This window comes from Hypanus sabinus, chromosome 10 (assembly GCF_030144855.1).
Source record: "Hypanus sabinus isolate sHypSab1 chromosome 10, sHypSab1.hap1, whole genome shotgun sequence".
Classification (NCBI taxonomy): Eukaryota; Metazoa; Chordata; class Chondrichthyes; order Myliobatiformes; family Dasyatidae; genus Hypanus; species Hypanus sabinus.
The window spans coordinates 39,119,910-39,140,762 of NC_082715.1; the positions used below are offsets into that span (position 1 = coordinate 39,119,910).

The 20,853-nt window shown below is 41.6% G+C and overlaps 1 protein-coding gene across 9 annotated transcripts in view; it reads left to right on the forward strand.

Moving 5' to 3' along the window:
• The window catches only part of LOC132400599 (kinesin-like protein KIF3C), a 304,930-nt gene that overhangs the window by 5,188 nt on the left and 278,889 nt on the right, over positions 1-20,853 (forward strand). For 8 of the 9 annotated variants that reach the window (XM_059981708.1, XM_059981701.1, XM_059981704.1 and 5 more), the window contains exon 2: positions 10,201-10,334. In XM_059981708.1, coding sequence (XP_059837691.1) covers positions 10,300-10,334 — 35 coding nt within the window. In that variant the 5' untranslated portion in view covers positions 10,201-10,299. Of the gene's footprint in view, positions 1-10,200; positions 10,335-10,622; positions 10,693-20,853 lie in introns of all 9 variants that reach the window. The other variant, XM_059981710.1, reaches the window with a different exon arrangement.

A 20,853-nucleotide genomic window follows, 5' to 3' on the forward strand; every position in this document is an offset into this window, starting at 1 on the left:
ACCATTAGAAGGTTTTCCCTTTTTGATTTTTTTTTTGTTTAACTAAGGCTCTATGATGCCAGTTATCTCACTTCTGGAATTCACTTGTTTGATCCATGTTTGGAACAAAACTCCAATGTCATCTGTAGTTCTGAAAAAGATGAGAATACCCTGAATACTATACTGAAATATTAGATCAGATTGTTCTCTGTACAATAGTCATATGAAAAAGGATAGCTTGCAAGGTGTGGAGATCACGGTTTCCCCTTTTTCTAATCATGGCCCTGCTCTGGGTTGAGTCCTACAACCTCTTCTCTCTGGCGTCTTCTCCCTTCATCTCCTGCCAAACAAAAGACCCAGCTCACACTGGTGTCAGGCACAACACGAAACACACTCCCTTCATTGGATGGCTCACATTCCAAAGCACCTGTTACCTCTAACCATAACCCAAACACTGCTTCTACAGAAAGACCATTACGTTAGCAGTGAAACATTTCCCAGAGTGTTACACTCTCCCCCCACCAAAATTAGTCATGTCCTCATGACATTGAGATAATTTGCCCCCCCCTTCATACAAAGCACAAAGACCAACCCAGGTGTAAGTGGCAGTGACGTAGCTCACCAATGTGATAGGTGCCACATTCTGTTCCGCTGGGTGTTACATAGGCCAGCCTATCTGGGGGGGGGGTGTCTCCTGATTCTTTGAGACCTCCTTACTCTGTTATCTATTTCATCAGGTTCAGACACTTCTCGGGATACTTCTGGTCTACATGGCGAGGCCTCCCTCGGTCTATCACTCGTGCCCTCCTCCAACTCGGACCCCTCTGCCACTTGGCTGAACCCCACTTCATCTCCTTCATGATCCTGCTGAAACCCAGTCTGTCCACAGATAGTCGATCCAATTCACCTGACTCAGCGTGAGAAGAGTTGGGAATCTGTTCCTCAATCAGTGGGGAATTTACAAAAGGCAGCATATACCACATCCCCATTTCCTCATCCTCCAACTCCTTATCCCATTCAGGGGTGGGGGCCAATCTAATCTCTCCTGCTGTTGGTCCTTCAGTTGCTCCATGTTGCCGCAGAATCCTCTTACTTGGTGTAGGCTCCAGGTTAGGCTCTGGGTCAACCCTCACTTCTTGTCCCAGAGGCAGAAGATGGTTTTGACAGAGAACCTTAACAGGTCTGTGTCCATCCTCTGGTTTCACCTGGAAAACTGATACATTTGACATCTGATTCTCCACTACGTAGGGTATAGCTGCCCAATGGTCAGCCAACTTATACTTCCCTGGTAGACCCAAATTCCTTATGAGGGCTCAGTCTCCTGGCATGAGTTGGGAGAACCTAACCTTTTGATCATACCTCTTTTTTAGCTCCCTTATTATATCAGACACACAATTCAGATAAGTCTTTGGTGGTAGGTGTTCCTTGCCAGTCCCAAAACAAAGGTCGATGGGCCACCTCCTCTCGCACCCAAACATCAGATAATATGGTGAGTTTAATTTCGTGCACAGTTGTAGCAGTGGACCAGATGCCTAATATGTCGACTCTACTTTTTCTTCTTGCTGATTTCCAAGGTTCCAAGCGTGTTTAGCAAGGTCCGATTAAACCTCTCTGGCTGGGGATCGCCCTGTGGGTGAAAAGGCATAATTCTCGACTTCTTGACCCCAAGCATGCTCACTAACTCATGTATGAGCCTACCCTCAAAATCCTATCCCTGATCACTATGTATTCACCTTGGGACGCCATAATAAATGAAATACTTCTTCCATAACACTATGGACGCCCGCTGATCCTTGGTAGGGAAAGCTTGTGCATATCTGGTGTAGTGACCCGTGATGACTAAGACATTCACCATGTTGCTGGCATCAGGCTCTATTGACAGGAAAGCCATACACACCAGGACAAGGGGCCCCGCACTCTGCAAGTGGGACAACGGAGTGGCCCTCATAGGCAGCGTCTTTCTCCATATGCATTGAATGCATGGCTTGCAATACTCTTCGACCTCCGGCTTCATTTGGGGCCAGTAGGACAGATCTTTGAGCAATCCATTGGTCCAGCTAGAAATGCTGAGGCCAGTCCCGAGGCAACATGACCCGGTATAGGATCTGGTTCCTCAACACCAATCTGGGCCATTCTCTCAGTAATGGAGGCACGGCAGTGTGTTTTGTCTTTTCCACTTGGGCCATGTCTCCCTTTTTGACTGCTGGCCAAATGCCCTGGTCATTTCAATGAACAGCTGCCACATCCCCAGGACTTAATTCTGGTAACTGGTTTGTCTATGGAGCAGTCAGATTACAGTAAGCTTGTGGAATGGTGTCATCAGAAGCTCCCAATTGATCTACCGCTCGATCCTGCCCTTCCTTCACTGTGATGGAGAATGGGCATATATCTTTCACTCCTGGGGCAGGAACGCTCTCCCACTCTTCATCCCTGTCCAGCCCTTCAGGTGCATGTCAGTGTCAGGACAAAGCATCAGCATCAATGTTCCTACTCCCCGGCCGGTACTTCAGGCTGAAATCATAGGCAGACAACGCTGCCAACCACCGATGGCCTGTGGCATCCAATTTTGTTGAGGTCAGGATATAGGTTAGGGGATTGTTGTCCATCCTCAACTCAAACTTGGCACTATAGAGGTAGTCACTCAATTTATCCACCACAGCCTATTTCAATGCCAGGAACTCCAACTTGTGCATGGGATAGCGTTTCTCAGAGGGTGACAGACTTTGGCTGACAAACGCAACAGGTCTTAACCCGGTGCCCTGATCCTGAAACAGGACACCACCAAGCCCACTCTGCTAGCATCCGTTTGCAGTACCTACGACAATCAGGGGTCTGCAAAAGCCCACACAGGCACTTGTGTCAGCAGCTTCTAAAGCACCTCATCACATTTTGCATCCCACCTCGTTCCAAAAGGGTCTGAAGGGCTAAGATACTCTTTACCCTCCTCTCCTTTTGTCCTCCTTTCTTTCCCAAGGGAGGGTAACCACACAGAAGCTGATTTAAAGGGTGACTCACTTTCGCGTAGCCCTTCACAAATCTCCAGTAGTACGCACAGAACCCAAGGAACGACGCAAAGCTCTCACAGTCTGGGGCCTTGGCCATGTGATCATTGCCTCTATCTTAGACGGATCCGTAGCTACTCCATCGTGTAAGAGTATATGCCGAACATAGCTGACAGACATCTTGCAGAACTGGTACTTCTCCAGGGAAATTTTTAACCCTTCAGCTTTCAGGCAGTTCAGCAGCTTCAATAACCTCACTTCATGTTCCTCCAAGGTGGACCCAAACTCTATGAGGTCATCCAGATGCACCAATATCTCAAGCAAGTTCATATCCCCCACCATTTTCTCCATGACCCTCTGAAAGGTTGCAGGAGCTTTGGATATGCCCTGGGGCATCCTTTCGAACCGGAGGAATCCCAATGGACATATAAATGCCATCTTCTCTTTGTCAGCCTTACTCATGGGGATCCGGTAATATCCAGTCCTCAAATCCAGCACACTGAACCACTTTGCACCACTGAGACAGGCCAGCACATCTTTGATCCTTGAGACCATATACTGGTCAGGGTCGCTACCCTGTTCAGAGTCCTATAGTCCACACAAATCCGTAGCTTCCCATTCTTCTTCCTGGCAACTGCTATTGGGGAAGCATAGGGACTTTGGACTCAGTGATGATCCCAGCTTTCATTAACTTACACAGATGCTGCTGAATGTCTTCCACCTCTGCAGGGGCCAGTCACAGCGACCTTTCTCTAAGCAGGGTGTCCTCAGTCACGGGAATAGTGTGGTGAGTGCTCTTGGAACAATCCACATCAAACTCGTCAGTAGAAAAGTCACTTACTTTCAACACCTTCTCTATCAATCTCTTCTTCCAACCTGCAGGTACTGGGCAGTCCACAAAGTTGAATGATTCAGCAGTCAACTTTCCCCCTTTCGCAGATTGTTTCTCCCCAGCTTGTCTCACGGGGGTACTAGACATTACCATCACTGGGAAGAGATACTCCAGGGCATCCCCTGCTTGAAGGTGACCTTCCTCTTTGTAGTGTTCCTGACAATCATTGCTATCCTCTTCATCTGTACAACTGAGGGGTTCTGCAGTTCAGGCCTCACTAGTACCCCAGGAGGCACACCTGACTGCTCTTCATGGTTTTCCGGAGCATCCACCATGAGGGCCTCGGCCTCAGGCATTCTGGGAAATTTGGGGTTTCCCATCACTCTCATTACTTTCTCTCACTGGGTCTCTTTTAAGTTTTCTCAACGTCTCTCTCTGCTTAGGTACCCAGAGGCTCACCCTCCAAGGGGTTTCCCATCATTTGTACTCCCTCCTGAAGTGCCCCTCTTCACCACAATAATAATAGGCAATACTAGCTGCTCCCCTTCTCACGGGACCCTAGCTGCTAGCAGCCCTCTGCATAGTGCGTCCCTTTAGAGGGTCCGCCTCCCTGTCAGCTCCATCATACAGCAGTGGGACCACACCCGCTGATAACAACCGGGACATCTCAGTTCTCAACTCTGCCACGATCTCCTTTACCACTCCCCAGGTGGTCTATCTGTGGTCACCTCAATGCAGGGGACCACTACCAACACTTTCTCCTGCATTGTAAATGATTAATGAAGATGAGGGAAATCTAGTCATGAGGCCAATCAGTGAGAATGGTAAATCAAAAATGTGTGAAATTCAGGCATAAATTTTCTCAAAAGATTTCACTTCACTAAAAAGAGAACTATTTTTAAAAAGCAAGAATGTCTCACCTCAGGTCTTCCCAGTCACTTTAGGGAGTCCAAACATAGCTGTGTATTTGAAAACAAGAAAGAAAGCTTTAGACTGTTGGTAGTTATAGATAATTTGGTCAATTGGCCAAAAAATTAGAAACTGGAATTTAATCCAAAAATGTGTGGAATAATACATTTGGGGAGGCATAATAATATAAGGGAACAAACAACAAAACGAAGATAGTGTGTGGCGTGAAGGACCAGTTGGATCATGAAGTCATGTCATGTTCAAAGTAAATCTATTGTCAAAGTACATATACGTCACTATCTACTACCCTGAGATTGATTTTCTTGTGGGTATTCACAGTAAGTACAAAGATACACAATAGAGTTAATGAAAAACTACGTACAACAAAAATGGATAAAACAACTAAGTGCAAAAGACATCAAACTGTAAATACAAAAATACAGTAATAATAAATAAGCAATAAATATTGAGAACATGAACTGAAGAATCTTTGAAAGTGAGTTCATAAGTTGTGGTATCTGTGAAGTTGAGTGAAGTCACCCCTTTTGGTTAAAGACCCTGATGGTTGATGGGTATTAACTATTCCTGAACCTGGTGATATGAGTCCTGAGGCCCCTGTACCTTCTTGCTGATAGCAGCAGTGAGAAGAGAACATGCCCTGGGTTGTGGGGGTCCCTGATGATGGATACTGCTTCCCTGCAATTGCTTTTTCTGTAGATGTGCTCAAAGGTGGGGAGGGCATTACCTACGATGGACTTGGCTGTATCCACTACTTTTTTAAAGATTTTCCTTTCAGAGGCATTGATATTTCCATACCAGGCCATGATGCAACTAGTCAGTATACTCTCCACCACACATCGAAGTTTCCTTTCGACACCACTGACGTAGGCTGAGTCAAAGGTGCTGACAAATTAGCATATAGGAGGGAGATTGAAAACCTGGCTGAGTGGTGCCACAACAACAACCTCTTACTCAATGTCAGCAAGACCAAGGAACTGATTAATGACTTCAGGATTAATGCCAAAGGTCCATGAGCCAGTCCTCACTGGAGGATCAGAGGTGGAGAGGATCAGCAATTTTAAATTCCTTTGGGTTATAATTTCAGAGGACTTGTCCTGGACCAAGCATGTAAAGTGCCATTATGAAGAAAGAATGGCAGCACCTCTACTTCTGAGGAGTTCCTGAAGATTAAACATAACATCTAAAACTTTGACAAACTTCTAGAGATGTGTGGTGGAGAATATATTAAGTAGCTACATCCCAGCTTAGTATGGAAATACTAATGTGCTTGGACAGAAAATCCTACAAAAAGTAGTGGATACAGCCCAGTCCATCATGAATAAAGCCATCCCCACCATTGAGCATATCTACACGGAGTATTGTCGCGGGAAAGCAGCAGCCATCATCAGGACACCCAACCACCCAGGACATGGTCTCTCCTCTTGCTGCCATCAGGAAGAAGAGCCCCTGGACTAACACTGCCAGGTGCAGGAACAGTTAATCATCAGGCTCATGAACCAAATAACTTCACTCAGCTTCACTTGCCCTATTGCTGAAATGTTCCCACAACCTAAGAACTTACTTTCAAGAACTTAATATCTGATGTTCTTGATATTTATTTTTTTGACTACTTGCTTATTTATTGTTTATCCCTGATTCTGCACTTATTTTACACTTTCTCACTTGCACTTCACTGTTTGGCAATTGAGCTCTTAGCAGTCTGAAATTAGTATCGCTGTGTTTTCCAAGAGCAACTTGTAATTAATGCCTCATTTGCTCTGTTTTTCTCTGATCTACAATGCTTGAATTTTTTTTCACACTTTTGTCAAACAAATGGAGTCAGCAATGCTCTAAAGTTACAAGATACATAATAAACTCTGGTGACATAATGGAAAACTTTATAAAATGGAAAGGTAATTATTCAGCAAAATAGAATATGTAAGCTGACATTCAAGATGGTACTGGAGCACAGAAACAAACTACATTTAGACTAACTTCGATTTTTACTGCATGAAATTTAAAAGTACAGCATTAAATCAGGACCCAATTTTCAAAATGTGGGTTGCAGTGCTGGCTCAGTAATTGCAATGCTTTTCATTCTTCCTCCATGAAATATGCTATATAACACTTCTTTACAGAGAGATAGGAATGGTCTCCCGATTTTTCAAAGCTAATAATTGCATCATTTATGCTTGATATCCGGATCGTAGCCATTTTGGAAAACAGACATAAATAAATCTTGTCTTCTTTAAAGGAAATAGATCCTGAGACTGACTATTGTGGCCAGAACATTAAAGGAGAAGCTTCATAAAAAGGGGAAGAAGTAGCAGTGGTAGCAACTGGAAGCCTGCAAAACACTGCAGACTAAGGATTTTAAGGATCTGAGTGTTACTGATAAGTTCAGCACTTATTCCTCACTTCTAATTGTTCATTAGAAGGTGACAGGGAGTTGTCTTCTTGAACTGCTAGTGTCCTTGGAGTTAAGGTACTTCCACAGGGTTGTTAGGTTGGTTTTTCATCATTATTAACAGCACCTTCCATTATCTTGCTTATATTTGAGAGCAGAAGATTGGTGATGTCATTAACACAGGAACAATGAATTGATTAGTGATGTGTTTCTAAGTCAATTTGAAATGTGACTTGGAGGAAAATATACTGTAGTTCATTTTCAGATACTGCCCTTGAACCTCTAAGTGGTAGAGCTCACAGGTACCTAAAGAGCCTTGATGAGCAAATATAGTTTGTTTTGCAAATGGTATGCTATGAAACACGAGTGCACCAGCAATTCAGGGATACTTGATGCAGAGGACCTAAATATTATCCAGCTCACTGATTGAACAACTGAAGGAGGTTGAATCTAGAACCAAGAGTAGCAACACCTGCATCGGCAGCAATGATCTGGTGCCAAAGTTATTGACTTCCAATAATTATGCCTTTAACCAAAGGATTGTGAATTTGTGGAATCTGTTGCCATAGGCAGCTGTGGAGACCAGGTCATTGGGTGCATTTAAAGCAGAGATTGATAGGTTCTTGATTGGACATGGCATCGAAGGTTATGGGGAGAAGGCCGGGAACTGGGGTTGAGGAGGAGAGAAAAAAAGGATTGGCCATGATTGAATGGCGGAGCAGACTCGGTGGGCAGGATGGCCTAATTCTGCTCCTATGTCTATGGTATTAGGTATGACTTGAGTAAGCACTTATTCCCATTGTCCATTTTGGCTGAGGCTTTTGTCAACATTTTTTCAAAAGTTGTCTTGATTCAATGCCACTCTCATGGAGCATCTGAGGTTTTCAGCATTAGTACATGGCAACTATGGAGTTGGCTAGCCAATAAAAATAAACTGAGCTTAAATGGTTGTTCCTTACATTGTTAATGATTCCATTTTATTGATGATTGAGAGAAGATTGATGAGGCAGTTGGAATTTGGATTAGTCCTATTTTTTCATGGAGATGGCATACCTTATACACACAATTGGATAAATGTCAATGATGGAGTGGAACAGTTTGGCTAGAGGCATAACTAATCATTTTTATATTTGTTGATAGGGGCATGATAGCATTTTTTGTCTTTTCATAAGTGTCAAGTGAACATTAGCAGATTATTTGGGCATTTCATAGACCAATCCAGAATCAAATATATTGATGGTTTTGGAAACACATGCAGCCCAAGCCCATAGTTTGGTTATTTACAACAATCTGCTGGGTTCATGGTAGTCATTATTTACATAAGATTTTACTCCAGTTATTGTTAATTACTCAAATTTAAGTTCCACAATTCTATAGTAGGGGACACAATAGCCTCTGCTCTACATACTGTCCTTACACTTCTGGAAAAGAAGGATGCTTATGCGAGAATACTGTTTTTGGACTACAGTTCAGCATTCAATATCATAATTCCATCCAGGCTCAACAGGGAACTCCGAGACCTTGGTCTTGACCCTGCCTTATGCAGTTAGATCCTGGACTTCCTGTTAGATTGCTGGCAGGTGTTAAGATTGGGCTCCCTCTCCTCCACCCCTCTGACTCTCAACACAGGAGCCCCTCGGGGCTGTGAACTGTCCTCTCCTTTACTCCCTGCATACCCATGACTGTGTCGTCACCCACAGTTCTAATCTGCTAATTGAATTTGCTGACGACACTACATTGATTGGCCTAATCACAAACAATAATGAGGCAGCTGACAGAGAGGAAGTCATCTCTCCAACACAGTGGTATCAAGAAAACAATCTCTCCTGCAATGTCGCAAAAACAAAGGAGCTGGTTGTGAATTATAAGAGCAATGGAGGTGACCTATTGACATCAGTGGATCTGAGTTTGAGAGGGTAAACAGCTTTAAGTTCCTTGGTATCCACATCACTGAGGGCATCACATGATCTGTACACACCAGCTGGGTGGCGAAAAAGGCACAACAGCACCTCTTTCACCTCAGACGGTTGAAGTTTGGTATAGTGCCCCAAATCCTAAGGACTTTCTACAGGGGCACAATTGAGAGCATCCTGACTAGCTACATCACTGCCTGGTATGGGAACTGTACCTCCCTTAATCACAGGATTCTGCAGAGAGTGGTGTGGACAGCCCAGTGCATCTGTAGTTGTGAACTTCCCATGATTCAGGACATTAACAAAGACAGGAGTTAAAAAAGGTCCTGAAGGATCACTGGGGACCTGAGTCACCCCAATCACAATCTATTCCAGCTGCTACATTCTGGGAAATGGTACTGCAGCATAAAAGCCGGGACCAAAAAGCTCCAGGACATCTTCTTCCACCAGGCCATCAGACTAATTAACTCATGCTGATTTGAGTGTATTTCTGTGTTACATTGACTGTTCTATTTATTATAAATTACTATGATTGCACATTTAGACAAAGACATAATGTAAAGATGTTTTACTCCTTGTGTACGTGAAAGGTGTAAAAAAATAAAGTCAATTCAATTCAATTTGCATCTCCAGATCAGGTCTGTAATGTACGTCACTCTACAACTATTGATACCATAGTTCTGGAGCATATCTTTGGCATCATATGTATCTGGGATTTTGTTGGGTCTCTGAGCCTTTGCTTAATTTAGATCTCTCTGCATTTCTGGTATCATAGCTTGTATGATGATGGGTACCACAGATAGTAGGATATTCTAGGACAAGAGGGCACGACTTAAGGATTTGAAGGATGTCCTTTTAAAACTGCGTTGCGGAGAAATTACTTTAGTCAGAGGGTGGTAAATCTGTGGAATTTGTTGCTGCGAGCGGCAGAGATAGATAAGTTCTTGATTAGCCAGGGCATCAAAGGGTATGAGGTGAAGGCAAAGAGTGGGGATGACTGGAAGAATTGGATCAGCCCACGATTGAATGGCGGAGTGGACGTGATGGGCCGAATGGCCTACTTCTGCTCTTATATTTTATGGTCTTATGGAAATAAGTGGATTATTCACTTTTGCTTGAAGATGGTTGCAAATGCTTTGTGCTTCTCTTTGTCATTAGTCACAAAGAAGAGGATGTTCATGGAACTTCTGCTTCTCGATCATCATTCAGATCTTGACTCACCTGAGAAACAGGCCCTTCAATCATTCTGGTCAGCTCATGTTTATCTACAACAAACACAGTTTCCATCTCAAGTAAGTACTTAATTTACATTTTAAAAAACTGACCGTTATCTTTCTGTAGCTGTAGTTTACCTAATTCACTATTGTCAACAACACAAAATCATCATACCATCTGCACACCTACACATCAAATTGCTGATATTCATATCCAGGTTATTAATATTTTGCCTGAAATTGGAGTTGATGTGGTTTGATTGGGCACCACAGGTGATTTGTTTCTCAAAAAGATATTAGTGAACCATATCTATACTTACACAACACTTGCTTACACTGAATTAATATTTTTCATTTCAAATTAAGTTTTAGAAAACTTATCTTCAGAGCACATACCAGTGGGGTTCTGACTCATGTCTTTGGATCCTTTAGTCAGGTACCCATAACTCAACCACTAAACTATGGTTTTCTGATTAAGAAGTAGCAATGGAAATACAATGTCTGGAAACTTTATCATGCTCTTAAATATTTAAATTAGATAATCTAACACTGTATCTAAATCTGTTTGGAATGGATATCCTGCATTCATAAACCTCCAGTGGTTTATGAATAAAAAATAGTTAAAATAAATTAAATTTATTTCATATGAAACTGAATTAATGACTGAATGTTTTAATTAATTCAAAGATGCCAGTTCATGTGCCATTAATGGCTGTAAAGTGCTGACATCTATCATTTTCAGATGTTTGTTTTCAACAAAAAGCAGAACTTTCATATCTGTAATAAGACCATAAGATATAGGAGAAGAAATAGGCCATTTGGCCCATTGCGTCTGCTCTGCCATTCAATCATGGGCTGATCCAATTTTTACAGTCATCCACACTCCCCTATCTTCACGCCATACCCTTTGATGCCCTGGCTAATCAAGAACCAATCTATCTCTGCCTTAAATACACCCAATGACTTGGCCCTCACCGCCGCTTGTGGTAACGAATTCCACAGATTTACCACCATCTGACTAAACTAATTTCTCTGCATCTCCGTTTTAAAAGGACTTCCTTCAATGCTGAAGTCATGCCCTCATGTTCTAGAATCCCCTACCATGGGAAATAACTTTGCCATATATAATCTGTTCAGGCCTTTTAACATTCAGAATGTTTCTATGAGACCCCCCCCCCCCGCCCTTATTCTCCTGAACTCCAGGAAATACAGTCCAAGAGTTGCCAGACGTTTCTCCTACGGTAACCCTTTCATTCCTGGAATCATTCTCTTGAATCTTCTCTGAACACTCTCCAATGTCATTAAATCCTTTCTAAAATAAGGAGCCCAAAACTGCACATAAAATTCCAAGTGTGGTCTCACGAGTGCCTTATAGAGCCTCAACATCACATCCCTGCTCTTATATTCTATACCTCTAGAAATGAATGCCAACATTGCATTTGCCTTCTTCACAACCAATTCATCCTGGAAGTTAACCTTTAGGGTATCTTACACAAGGATTCCCAAGTCCCTTTGCATCTCTGCATTTTGAATTCTCTCCCCATCTAAATAATAGTCTGCCTGTTTATTTCTTCCACTGAATTGCATGACCATACACTTTCCAACATAATATTTCATTTGCCACTTCTTTGCCCATTCCCCTAAACTATCTAAGTCTCTCTGCAGGCTCTCTGTTTCCTTAACACTACTTGCTCCTCCACCTATCTTTGTATCATTGGCAAATTTAACCATAAGACCATTAATACTGTAGTCCAAATCATTGACATGCATCGTAAAAAGCAGCAATCCCAACACCAGTCCCTGTGGAACTCCACTTAAAACTGGCAGCCAGCCAGAATAAGGTCTCTTTATTCCCACTCTCTGTTTTCTGCCAACCAGCCAATGCTCCACCCACGCTAGTAACTTCCCTGTAATTCCATGGGCTCTTAATCTTGCTAAGCAGCCTCATGTGTGGCACCATGTCAAAGGCCTTCTTGTAATCCAAGTAAACCACGTCTACTGTATCTCGTTTATCTATCCTGCTTGTAACTTCCTCAAAGAATTGCAGTAGGTTTGTCAGGCAGGGTTTTCCTTTCAGGAAACCATGCTGGCTTTGGCCTATCTTGTCATGTGCCTCCAGGTATTCCGTTTTCTCATCCCTAATATTTGATTCCAACAGTTTCCCAACCATTGATGTCAGGCTAACAGGTCTATAGTTTCCTTTCTGCTGCTTCCCACCCTTCTTAAATAGCAGAGTAACATTTGCAATTTTCCAGTCATTCGGTACAATACCAGAATCTATCGATTCTTGAAAGATCGTCCATCATTAGTGCCTCCACAATCTTTCCAGATACTTCCTTCAGAACCCAAGGGTGCATTCCATCAGATCCGGGAGATTTATCCGCCCTCAGACCATTAAGCTTCCTGAGCACCTTCTCAGATTAATTTTCACTGCACGTACTTCACTTCCCTGACACTCTTGAATGTCCAGTACACTGCAGACGTCTTTCACTGTGAAGACTGATGCAAAGTACACATTCAGTTCCTTTGTTTCTCTCATTACAATATCTCCAGTGTCATTTTGTAATGGCCCTATATATTAATATACCCTTGACTCTCTTTTACTCTTTATATACTTAAAAAAAGTTTTTAGTATCTTCTTTGATATTGGTCACCAGCTTCTTCTCATAATTCATCTTTTCCTTCCAAATGACCTTCTTAGTTTCCTTCTGCAAGTTTTTAAAAGCTCCCCAATCCTCTGGCTTCCTTGTATGCCCTCTCTTTTGATTTTACTTTGGTTCTGACGTCACTGGAGATGTAGCTTTGTAAATGCAAATATATTCATGGTAATATACTCTCTACACAAGATAAATTAAACAGTGTGGTTGGAAGGGGAAATCAAAAAGATTTAAGAGTGGCTGCAGTCCAATTTTCCAAGAAAAGCTTTAATACACAATGATGATTAATGCAAGTAGAATGTTTGGGTGTGTGATCAAGAATGACAAAGTCCAAGAATGTGTAACAAAATGTGTAGTACATTATTGGGTTCATACTTACATGGTTATTTTCACCTTTAATCATAATTTTTCATTTTGAAATCCACAATGGATCGCAGCTACAATTATCCCAGTGATTTGATCTGTTTCTTTCAATGAAGGAAAGGATTTAACAGTATTTTTATCAAAGTAAACAGAGAGTAAGATAAGATGTTTTCATTATTAATCTTTATTGAAATACAAGAAACTAGCTTTTCAAATTTGAAATAGAGCCAAACATCTTAGAAAAGGAATTCATTGCAGGATCTTTCTATAAAAACATTGCTTGAGGAGTCTATGAATGATTCAAAGAGTTTTTGATAAACTCCTATGGATTATTCAACAAGAACAAAATCTGACCTTAATTCTTTAAATTCATAACAATGAAAATCAATGAAAATTCACAACAATCCTTTTTAAATTGTTGGTTCTAATCTACTCTGTTACCCTTTCTTTGAGGCTTACAATTTATAAGCATGCACGGCATCATTACATAGTAATTTGCACCAAAACTGACTTACAAAATTTATGAAGCACAAAAATTTTGACTCTCTGCTCCTGTGGCATGTCATGGTAATTTGCTTAAGACTGCAAGCGAGACAAGAAGTCTTAGCATTATTACTCTCATTTTGTTGAAGAGTCAAACTCCATGTGAAAAACAGCTTTGAAAAATCACTGAAGAATTGCAGTCATAGAGTGTATGCTGTGTGGAGGATTTCAGATATTTGTTGCTCAGTACCATAAGTACCATTGCTCCTGATGAAGTCCAGAACGCCATGGCTGGGCTTACAGCAGATATTGAAAAGGAACAACCCAAATGTTCCACTGTTCCAAATCCACCTGTAATCTATTTAGGACTGTATTTGGAATATGTGATCATCTCACAATCCTTCTCGAGACAAAGTCTGACGGCACACTCCATCATGTCTACCAATGTTTTAAAGGGATTAGATTCAGAACAAACCTAACACCTCCAAGTTTGACTACACAAATAGAGTAGTGGGGGACATGAAAACAATGGTATCTGCAGCTTCCCCTCCAAAGTCCACACCATTCTGACTTGAAAATATATGTCCATTTCTTCCTGTTCATTGAGTTAAAATCTTGCAACCTTTGCCCATTAGCAGAATAGGAGGTCCTCCAGCAGAAACACTGCAATGTTTAATGAAGAAAAATGGTCCACCATCACCTTAACGTGAACAATTGTTGCTGAAGTTTTACGTGTTCTCCATTCCCTAATTTTTTTCAATGTCAGTATTCCCTACATATTGAAATTTTCTGATGGACAAAGAAGATGGTCAAAGAGAGAGAATTTGTTGTATGTCTAAGGGATGGCTTTTCAGAGCAGCTTGTTGCTGAGCCCACTAGGGGATCAGCTGTGCTGGATTGGGTGTTGTGCAATGATCTGGAGGTGATAAGAGAACTTAAGGTTAAGGAACCCTTAGGGAACAGTGATCACAATATGATTGAGTTGAAGAAAAAAATAAAATCTAATGTGTCGGTATTTCAGCGGAATTAAGGAAATTACAATGGCATGAGAGGTGAACTGGCAGAAGTTGACTGGAAAGGACATTTGCTGGAAGGACAGCAGAACAGCAATGGCTGGAGTTTCTGCGAAAAATGAGGGAAGTGCAAGGCAGACATATTAGAAACATAGAAAATCTACAGCACAATACAGGCCCTTCAGCCCAGAAAGTTGTGCTGAACACGTCCCTACCTTAGACTACCTTAAATTACTAGGCTTACCTATAGCCCTCTATTTTACTAAGCTCCATGTACCTATCTTAACAGCCTCTTAAAAGACCCTATCGTATTCGCCTCCGCCACCATTGCCAGCAGCCCATTCCACGCACTCACCACTCTGAGTAAAAAGCTTACCCCTGACATCTTCTCTGTACTTACTCCCCAGCACCTTAAACCTGTGTCCTATTGTGGCAACCATTTCAGCCCTGGGAAAAAGCCTCTGACTATCTACACGATCAATGCCTCTCATCATCTTGTACACCTTTATCAGGTCACCTCTCAACTTCCTTCGCTCCAAGGAGAAAAGACCAAGTTCTCTCAACCTATTCTCATAAGATATGCTCCCCAATCCAGGCAACATCCTTGTAAATCTCCTCTGCACCCTTTCTATGGCTTCCACATCCTTCCTGTAGTGAGGCGACCAGAACTGAGCACAGTACTCCAAGTCCAAGTCCAAGTACTATAGCATTACCTCTCGGCTCCTAAATTCAATTCCACGATTGATGAAGGCCAATACATCATATGCCTTCTTAACCACAGAGTCAACCTCTGATCCTCCACACTGCCAAGAGTCTTACCATTAATAATATATTCTGCCATCATATTTAACCTACCAAAATGAACCACTTCACACTGAACTGTGTTGAACTCCCTGTCCAGTTTTGCATCCTATCAATGACCCACTGTAACCTCTGACAGTCCTCCACACTATCCACAACACCTCCAACCTTTGTGTCAACAGCAAACTTACTAACCCATCCCTCCACTTCCTCATCCAGATCATTTATAAAAATCACAAAGGGTATGGGTTCCAGAACAGATCCCTGAGGCACTCCACTGGTGACCAACCTCCATACAGAATATGCTCCGTCTACAACCACTCTTTGCCTTCTGTGGGCAAGCCAGTTCTGGATCCACAAAGCAATGTCCCTTTGGATCCCATGCCTCCTTACTTACTCAATAAGCCTTACATGGGGTAGCTTATTAAATGCTGTGCTGAAATCCATATACACTACATCTACTACTCTTCCTTCATCAGTGTGTTTAGTCACATACTCAAAAAATTCAATCAGGCTCGTAAAGCACGACCTGCCCTTTACAAAGCCATGCTGATTACTCCTAATCATATTATACCTCTACAAATGTTCATAAATCCTGCCTCTCAGGATCTTCTCCATTAACTTACCAACCAATGAGGTAAGACTCACTGGTCTATAATTTCCTGGGCTATCTCTACTCCCTTTTTTGAATAAAGGAACTGATGCACCATCAATAACTCTCGGAGACTGGCAGTGAACGACAGGCTTTTGTTAGCAGCAAAAAGGGAGCACGACATCTCGGAGACTGAGGGAGCAGCAGTGCCCCAATCGCCTTTATCCAGGGGTCTGTGGGAGGAGCCACAGGAGCAGTCATCAGAGGGGCGTGTCCAGACAGGTATACTTAGTTTACCACAGGAACAACATCCGCAACCCTTCAATCCTCCAGAACCTCTCCCGTCCCCATGGATGATGCAAAGATCATCGCCAGAGGCTCAGCAGTCTGCTCCCTCCCCTCCCACTGTAGCCTGGGGTACATTCCGTCTGGTCCCAGCGACTTATCCAACGTGATGCTTTCCAAAAGCTCCAGCACATCCTCTTTCTTAGTGTCTATATGCTCAAGGTTTTCAGTCTGTTGTAAGTCATCCCTACAATGACCAAGGTCCTCTTCCTTAGTGAATACTGAAGCGAAGTATTCATTAAGTACCTCTGCTGTCTCCTACAGTTCCATACATACTTTTTGACTGTCACACTTGATTGGCCCTATTCTCTCATGTCTTATCCTCTTGCTCTTCACATACTTGTAGAATGATACAAGAAATATGACAACACTAAAATTGCCAGAGAAGTAGAGAATAGTTTGTAAGCCGTATAAAACACTAATGTTGAAAGGAACGTATAACATATAATATGAATATGCATCATGCTCAAGCTTTTCAGTTTGCTGCAAGTCATCACGACAAACACTAAGATCCTTTACTGAATACTGAAGTAAAGTATTCATTAAGTACCTCTGCTATTTCCACCGGTTCCATACACACTTTCCCACTGTCACATTTGATAGGTGCTATTCTTTCACTTCTTATCCTCTTAAATTCCAAATAAGAAGAAATTTTCAAAGGGAAGGACACTGCCATGGCTGACAAGTGAAGTCAGAGCCGAAATAAAAGCTAAAGAGAGGGCATACAAGGAAGCCAGAGGATTGGGGAGCTTTTAAAAACTTGTAGAAGGAAACTAAGAAGATCATTCAGAAGGAAAAGATGAATTATGAGAAGAAGCTGGTGACTAATATCAAAGAAGATACTAAAAGCTTTTTTAAGTATATAAAGGGTAAAAGAGAGTCAAGAGTACATATAGGACCATTACAAAATGACACTGGAGATATTGTAATGAGAGACACAGAGATGGCAGAGGAACTGAATGCGCATTTTGCATCAGTCTTCACAGTGGAAGACATCTGCAGTATACCGGAAATTCAGGAGTGTCAGGGAATTGAGGTTTATGCAGAAGGTGCTCAGGGAGCTTAAAGCTCTGCAGGTGAATAAATCTCCTGGACCTGATGGAATGCACCTTTGGGTTCTGAAGGAAGTAGCTGAAGAGATTGCAGAGGCATTAACAATGATTTTTCAAGAATCGATAGATTGTCATTGTATTCGATGACTGGAAAATTGCAAATGTTACTCTGGTATTTAAGAAGGATGGGAGGCAGCAGAAAGGAAACTATAGACCTGTTAGCCAGACATCAGTAGTTGGGAAGTTGTTGGAATCGATTGTTAGTGATGAGATTACGGCATACCTGGAGGCACATGACAAGATAGGCCAAAGCCTAATCTGAAAGGAAGATCCTGCCTGACAAACCTACTGCAATTCTTTAAGGAAATTACAAGCAGAGTAGACAAAGGAGATGCATTAGACGTGGTGTACTTGGATTTTCAGAAGGCCTTTGACAAGGTGCCACACGTGAAGCTGCTTCGCAAGATTTGAACCCATGGAATTACAGGGAAATTACTAGTGTGGGTGGAGCATTGGCTAGTCGGCAGAAAACAAAGAGTGGGAATAAAGGGATCCTATTCTGGCTGGCTGCCAGTTACCAGTGGAGTTCCACAGGGGTTGGTGTTGGGATTGTTACGTTTTACGATATATGTCAATGATTTGGACTACAGTATTAATGGATTTGTGGCTAAATTTGCCGATGATACAAAGATAGGTGGACGAGCGGGTAGTGTTGAGGAAACAGAGAGCCTGCAGAGAAACTTACATTGTTTAAGGAAATGGGCAAAGAATTGGCAAATGAAGTACAAAATTGGAAGGTGTATGCACTTTAGTGGGAGAAATAAACGGGCAGACTATTTAGATGGGGAGAGAATTCAAAATCCAGAGATGCAAAGGGATTTGAGAGTCCTTCTGCAAGATACCCTAAAGGTTAACCTGAAGAAGAAGGTGAATGCATTGTTGGCATTTATTTCTATAGGTATAGAATATAAGAGCTGGGATGTGATGTTGAGGCTCTATAAGGCACTCGTGAAACCTCACTTGGAGTTTTGTGTGCAGCTTTGGGCTCCTTACTTTAGAAAGGATATATTGACATTGGAAAGGATTCGAAGAAGATTCACAAGAATGATTCCAGGAGTGAGATGGTTACCGTATGAGGAACATCTAGAAGCTTTTGGGCTGTATTTCCTGAAGTTCAGGAGAGTGAAGGGGAAATCTCATACAAACATTCCAAGTGTTAAAAGGCCTGAAGAGATTAGACATGGCAAAGTTATTTCCCATGATAGGGGATTCTATCATGGGATTCAAGAGGGCACGACTTTCAGGATTAAAGGACGTCCTTTTAGAACTGAGATGCGGAGAAATTACTTTAGTCAGAGGGTGGTAAGTCTGTGGAATTTGTTGCCACGAGCAGCTGTGGAGCCAAGTCATTGGGTGTACTTAAGGCAGGGATAGATAGGTTCTTGGTTAGCCAGGGCATCAAAGGATGAAAGCAGGGGAGTGGGGATGACTGGATGAAATGCATCACCCCATGATTTGAATGATGGAGCAGACTCGATGGGCTGAATGGCCTACTTCTGCTCCTGTATCTTATGGTCTTAAGATGATTATTCAGAGTGGGATGCATGGTTTGTGATTTTTTTTCCCCTTACCTTTAAACCATCTTTCAAAACTATTGTTCACATTCCAAATAATTCTAAACCCTGATACGGTCATGACTCAGACTGTAGACATGATTCTTTGATAACTGACAGTAAAAAGTGAGTATTGACAACAGAGCAATGTATTTGATTCTAGGCTGTTTGTACAAGATAGACTTTCTAGTTACTCTGTAAGTAGAGGTAAAAATGTATTTTATTCTTTTCCACTTGGCAGTGAAGCATGACCTATAGAATATACTTTAATCTGAATTAAGATGTTCATGCAGTGAACATTATTTTGGATGTGGTGAAGGCTAGAGAAGATGTGTGCAGCTTTAGTCCCAAGGCAATAAGTATTTGAGTCAAAATTTAAGATTATGAAATTGTCTTCCCTGATTCCTGGCTTTGTTTTGTTCAGTGTTGTCTGGAATATTTGTAGGATAGGCAAACATAGACAGTGAGGGCATTTTTCATTCCCTGACATATAAACAAGGAAACTCAATAATATCAATAAAAATGATGGACAAATATAGTTACTATTTAATCACAGTTGAAGATTATGAAACACTGTAATCTGCAGTTTAGCTAAATGTTATCATTCTTTCTTGTGAGGGGCAATTTTTTCTTTGCGTTCATAACAAATGTTTAAAAAGCACTATTGCTGATAATGGAACAATTCTTTAGCTTCCTACTGTTCGCATTCAACACAAATGGAGAAAAAAAACCCTTCCTGTTCTCTGTTCTAACAATGTGCCTTGATGAAATCTCAACATATAACTTCCAGCTAATTTTTTCCATTCGCCAGACTGTAATATTTTGCATGTTATCGGCTTCTGCAGATGTTCAAGGGATTAATTGCAATGCAACTTCAGAACATTATGAAACGGTAAAATATTATTTCCACGCAGTTTATTGGAGCAACAAAATATCTGCTGGGGCAATGTGATAGGTTGAGCAGCACCTGAAAGAAGAAAGCAACCGTTGATGTTTCGGGACAAAAATATTGGGATAACTCCATTAATTCTATTAACCCCATTAGTTGGAGCTTGAATAAATTTTTGATAGTACTGAAAATAAGTGTCCCCAGCTCCATCATCTAACCTTCAAAAACAGTTCAATGTGTATGATAATGATCCACCCTATGCACTATATTAATGCAACTAATAATTTCCATTTACAACATATTTCAGGAATAGAGGGTATTTTGTTTTAAAGTTATTGTTTAATTCATAACATTCTTCTGAAAATATCCATCTTTAAAAAATTCTGTCCATTTTTAATTTCCATTTGTCCTGTACTTTCTTCTTTACCTCCATAGCTCTACTTCCCTTCTGGACTATGATCACTGATCTAATTTTTTTGATTTTTTTTCTTCTCCCATTACAACTTTCTTTCATCTTCTGTCATCGATCTTATCATTTAATTTCCATAAGACTATCAGATCTTGGAGCAGAATTAGATCATTTGGTCCATTGAGTCTGCTCCACCATTTCATCATGGTTGATCCATTTCCTCTCAGTACCAATCTCCTGCCTTCTCCCTGTAACCCTTCAAACCCTGACTAATCAAGATCAACCTCTGCCTTAAATATACCCATTGACTTGGCCTCCATGGCCACCTGTGGCTATGAACTTCACAGATTCACCACTCTCTGGGTAAAGTATTCCTTCTT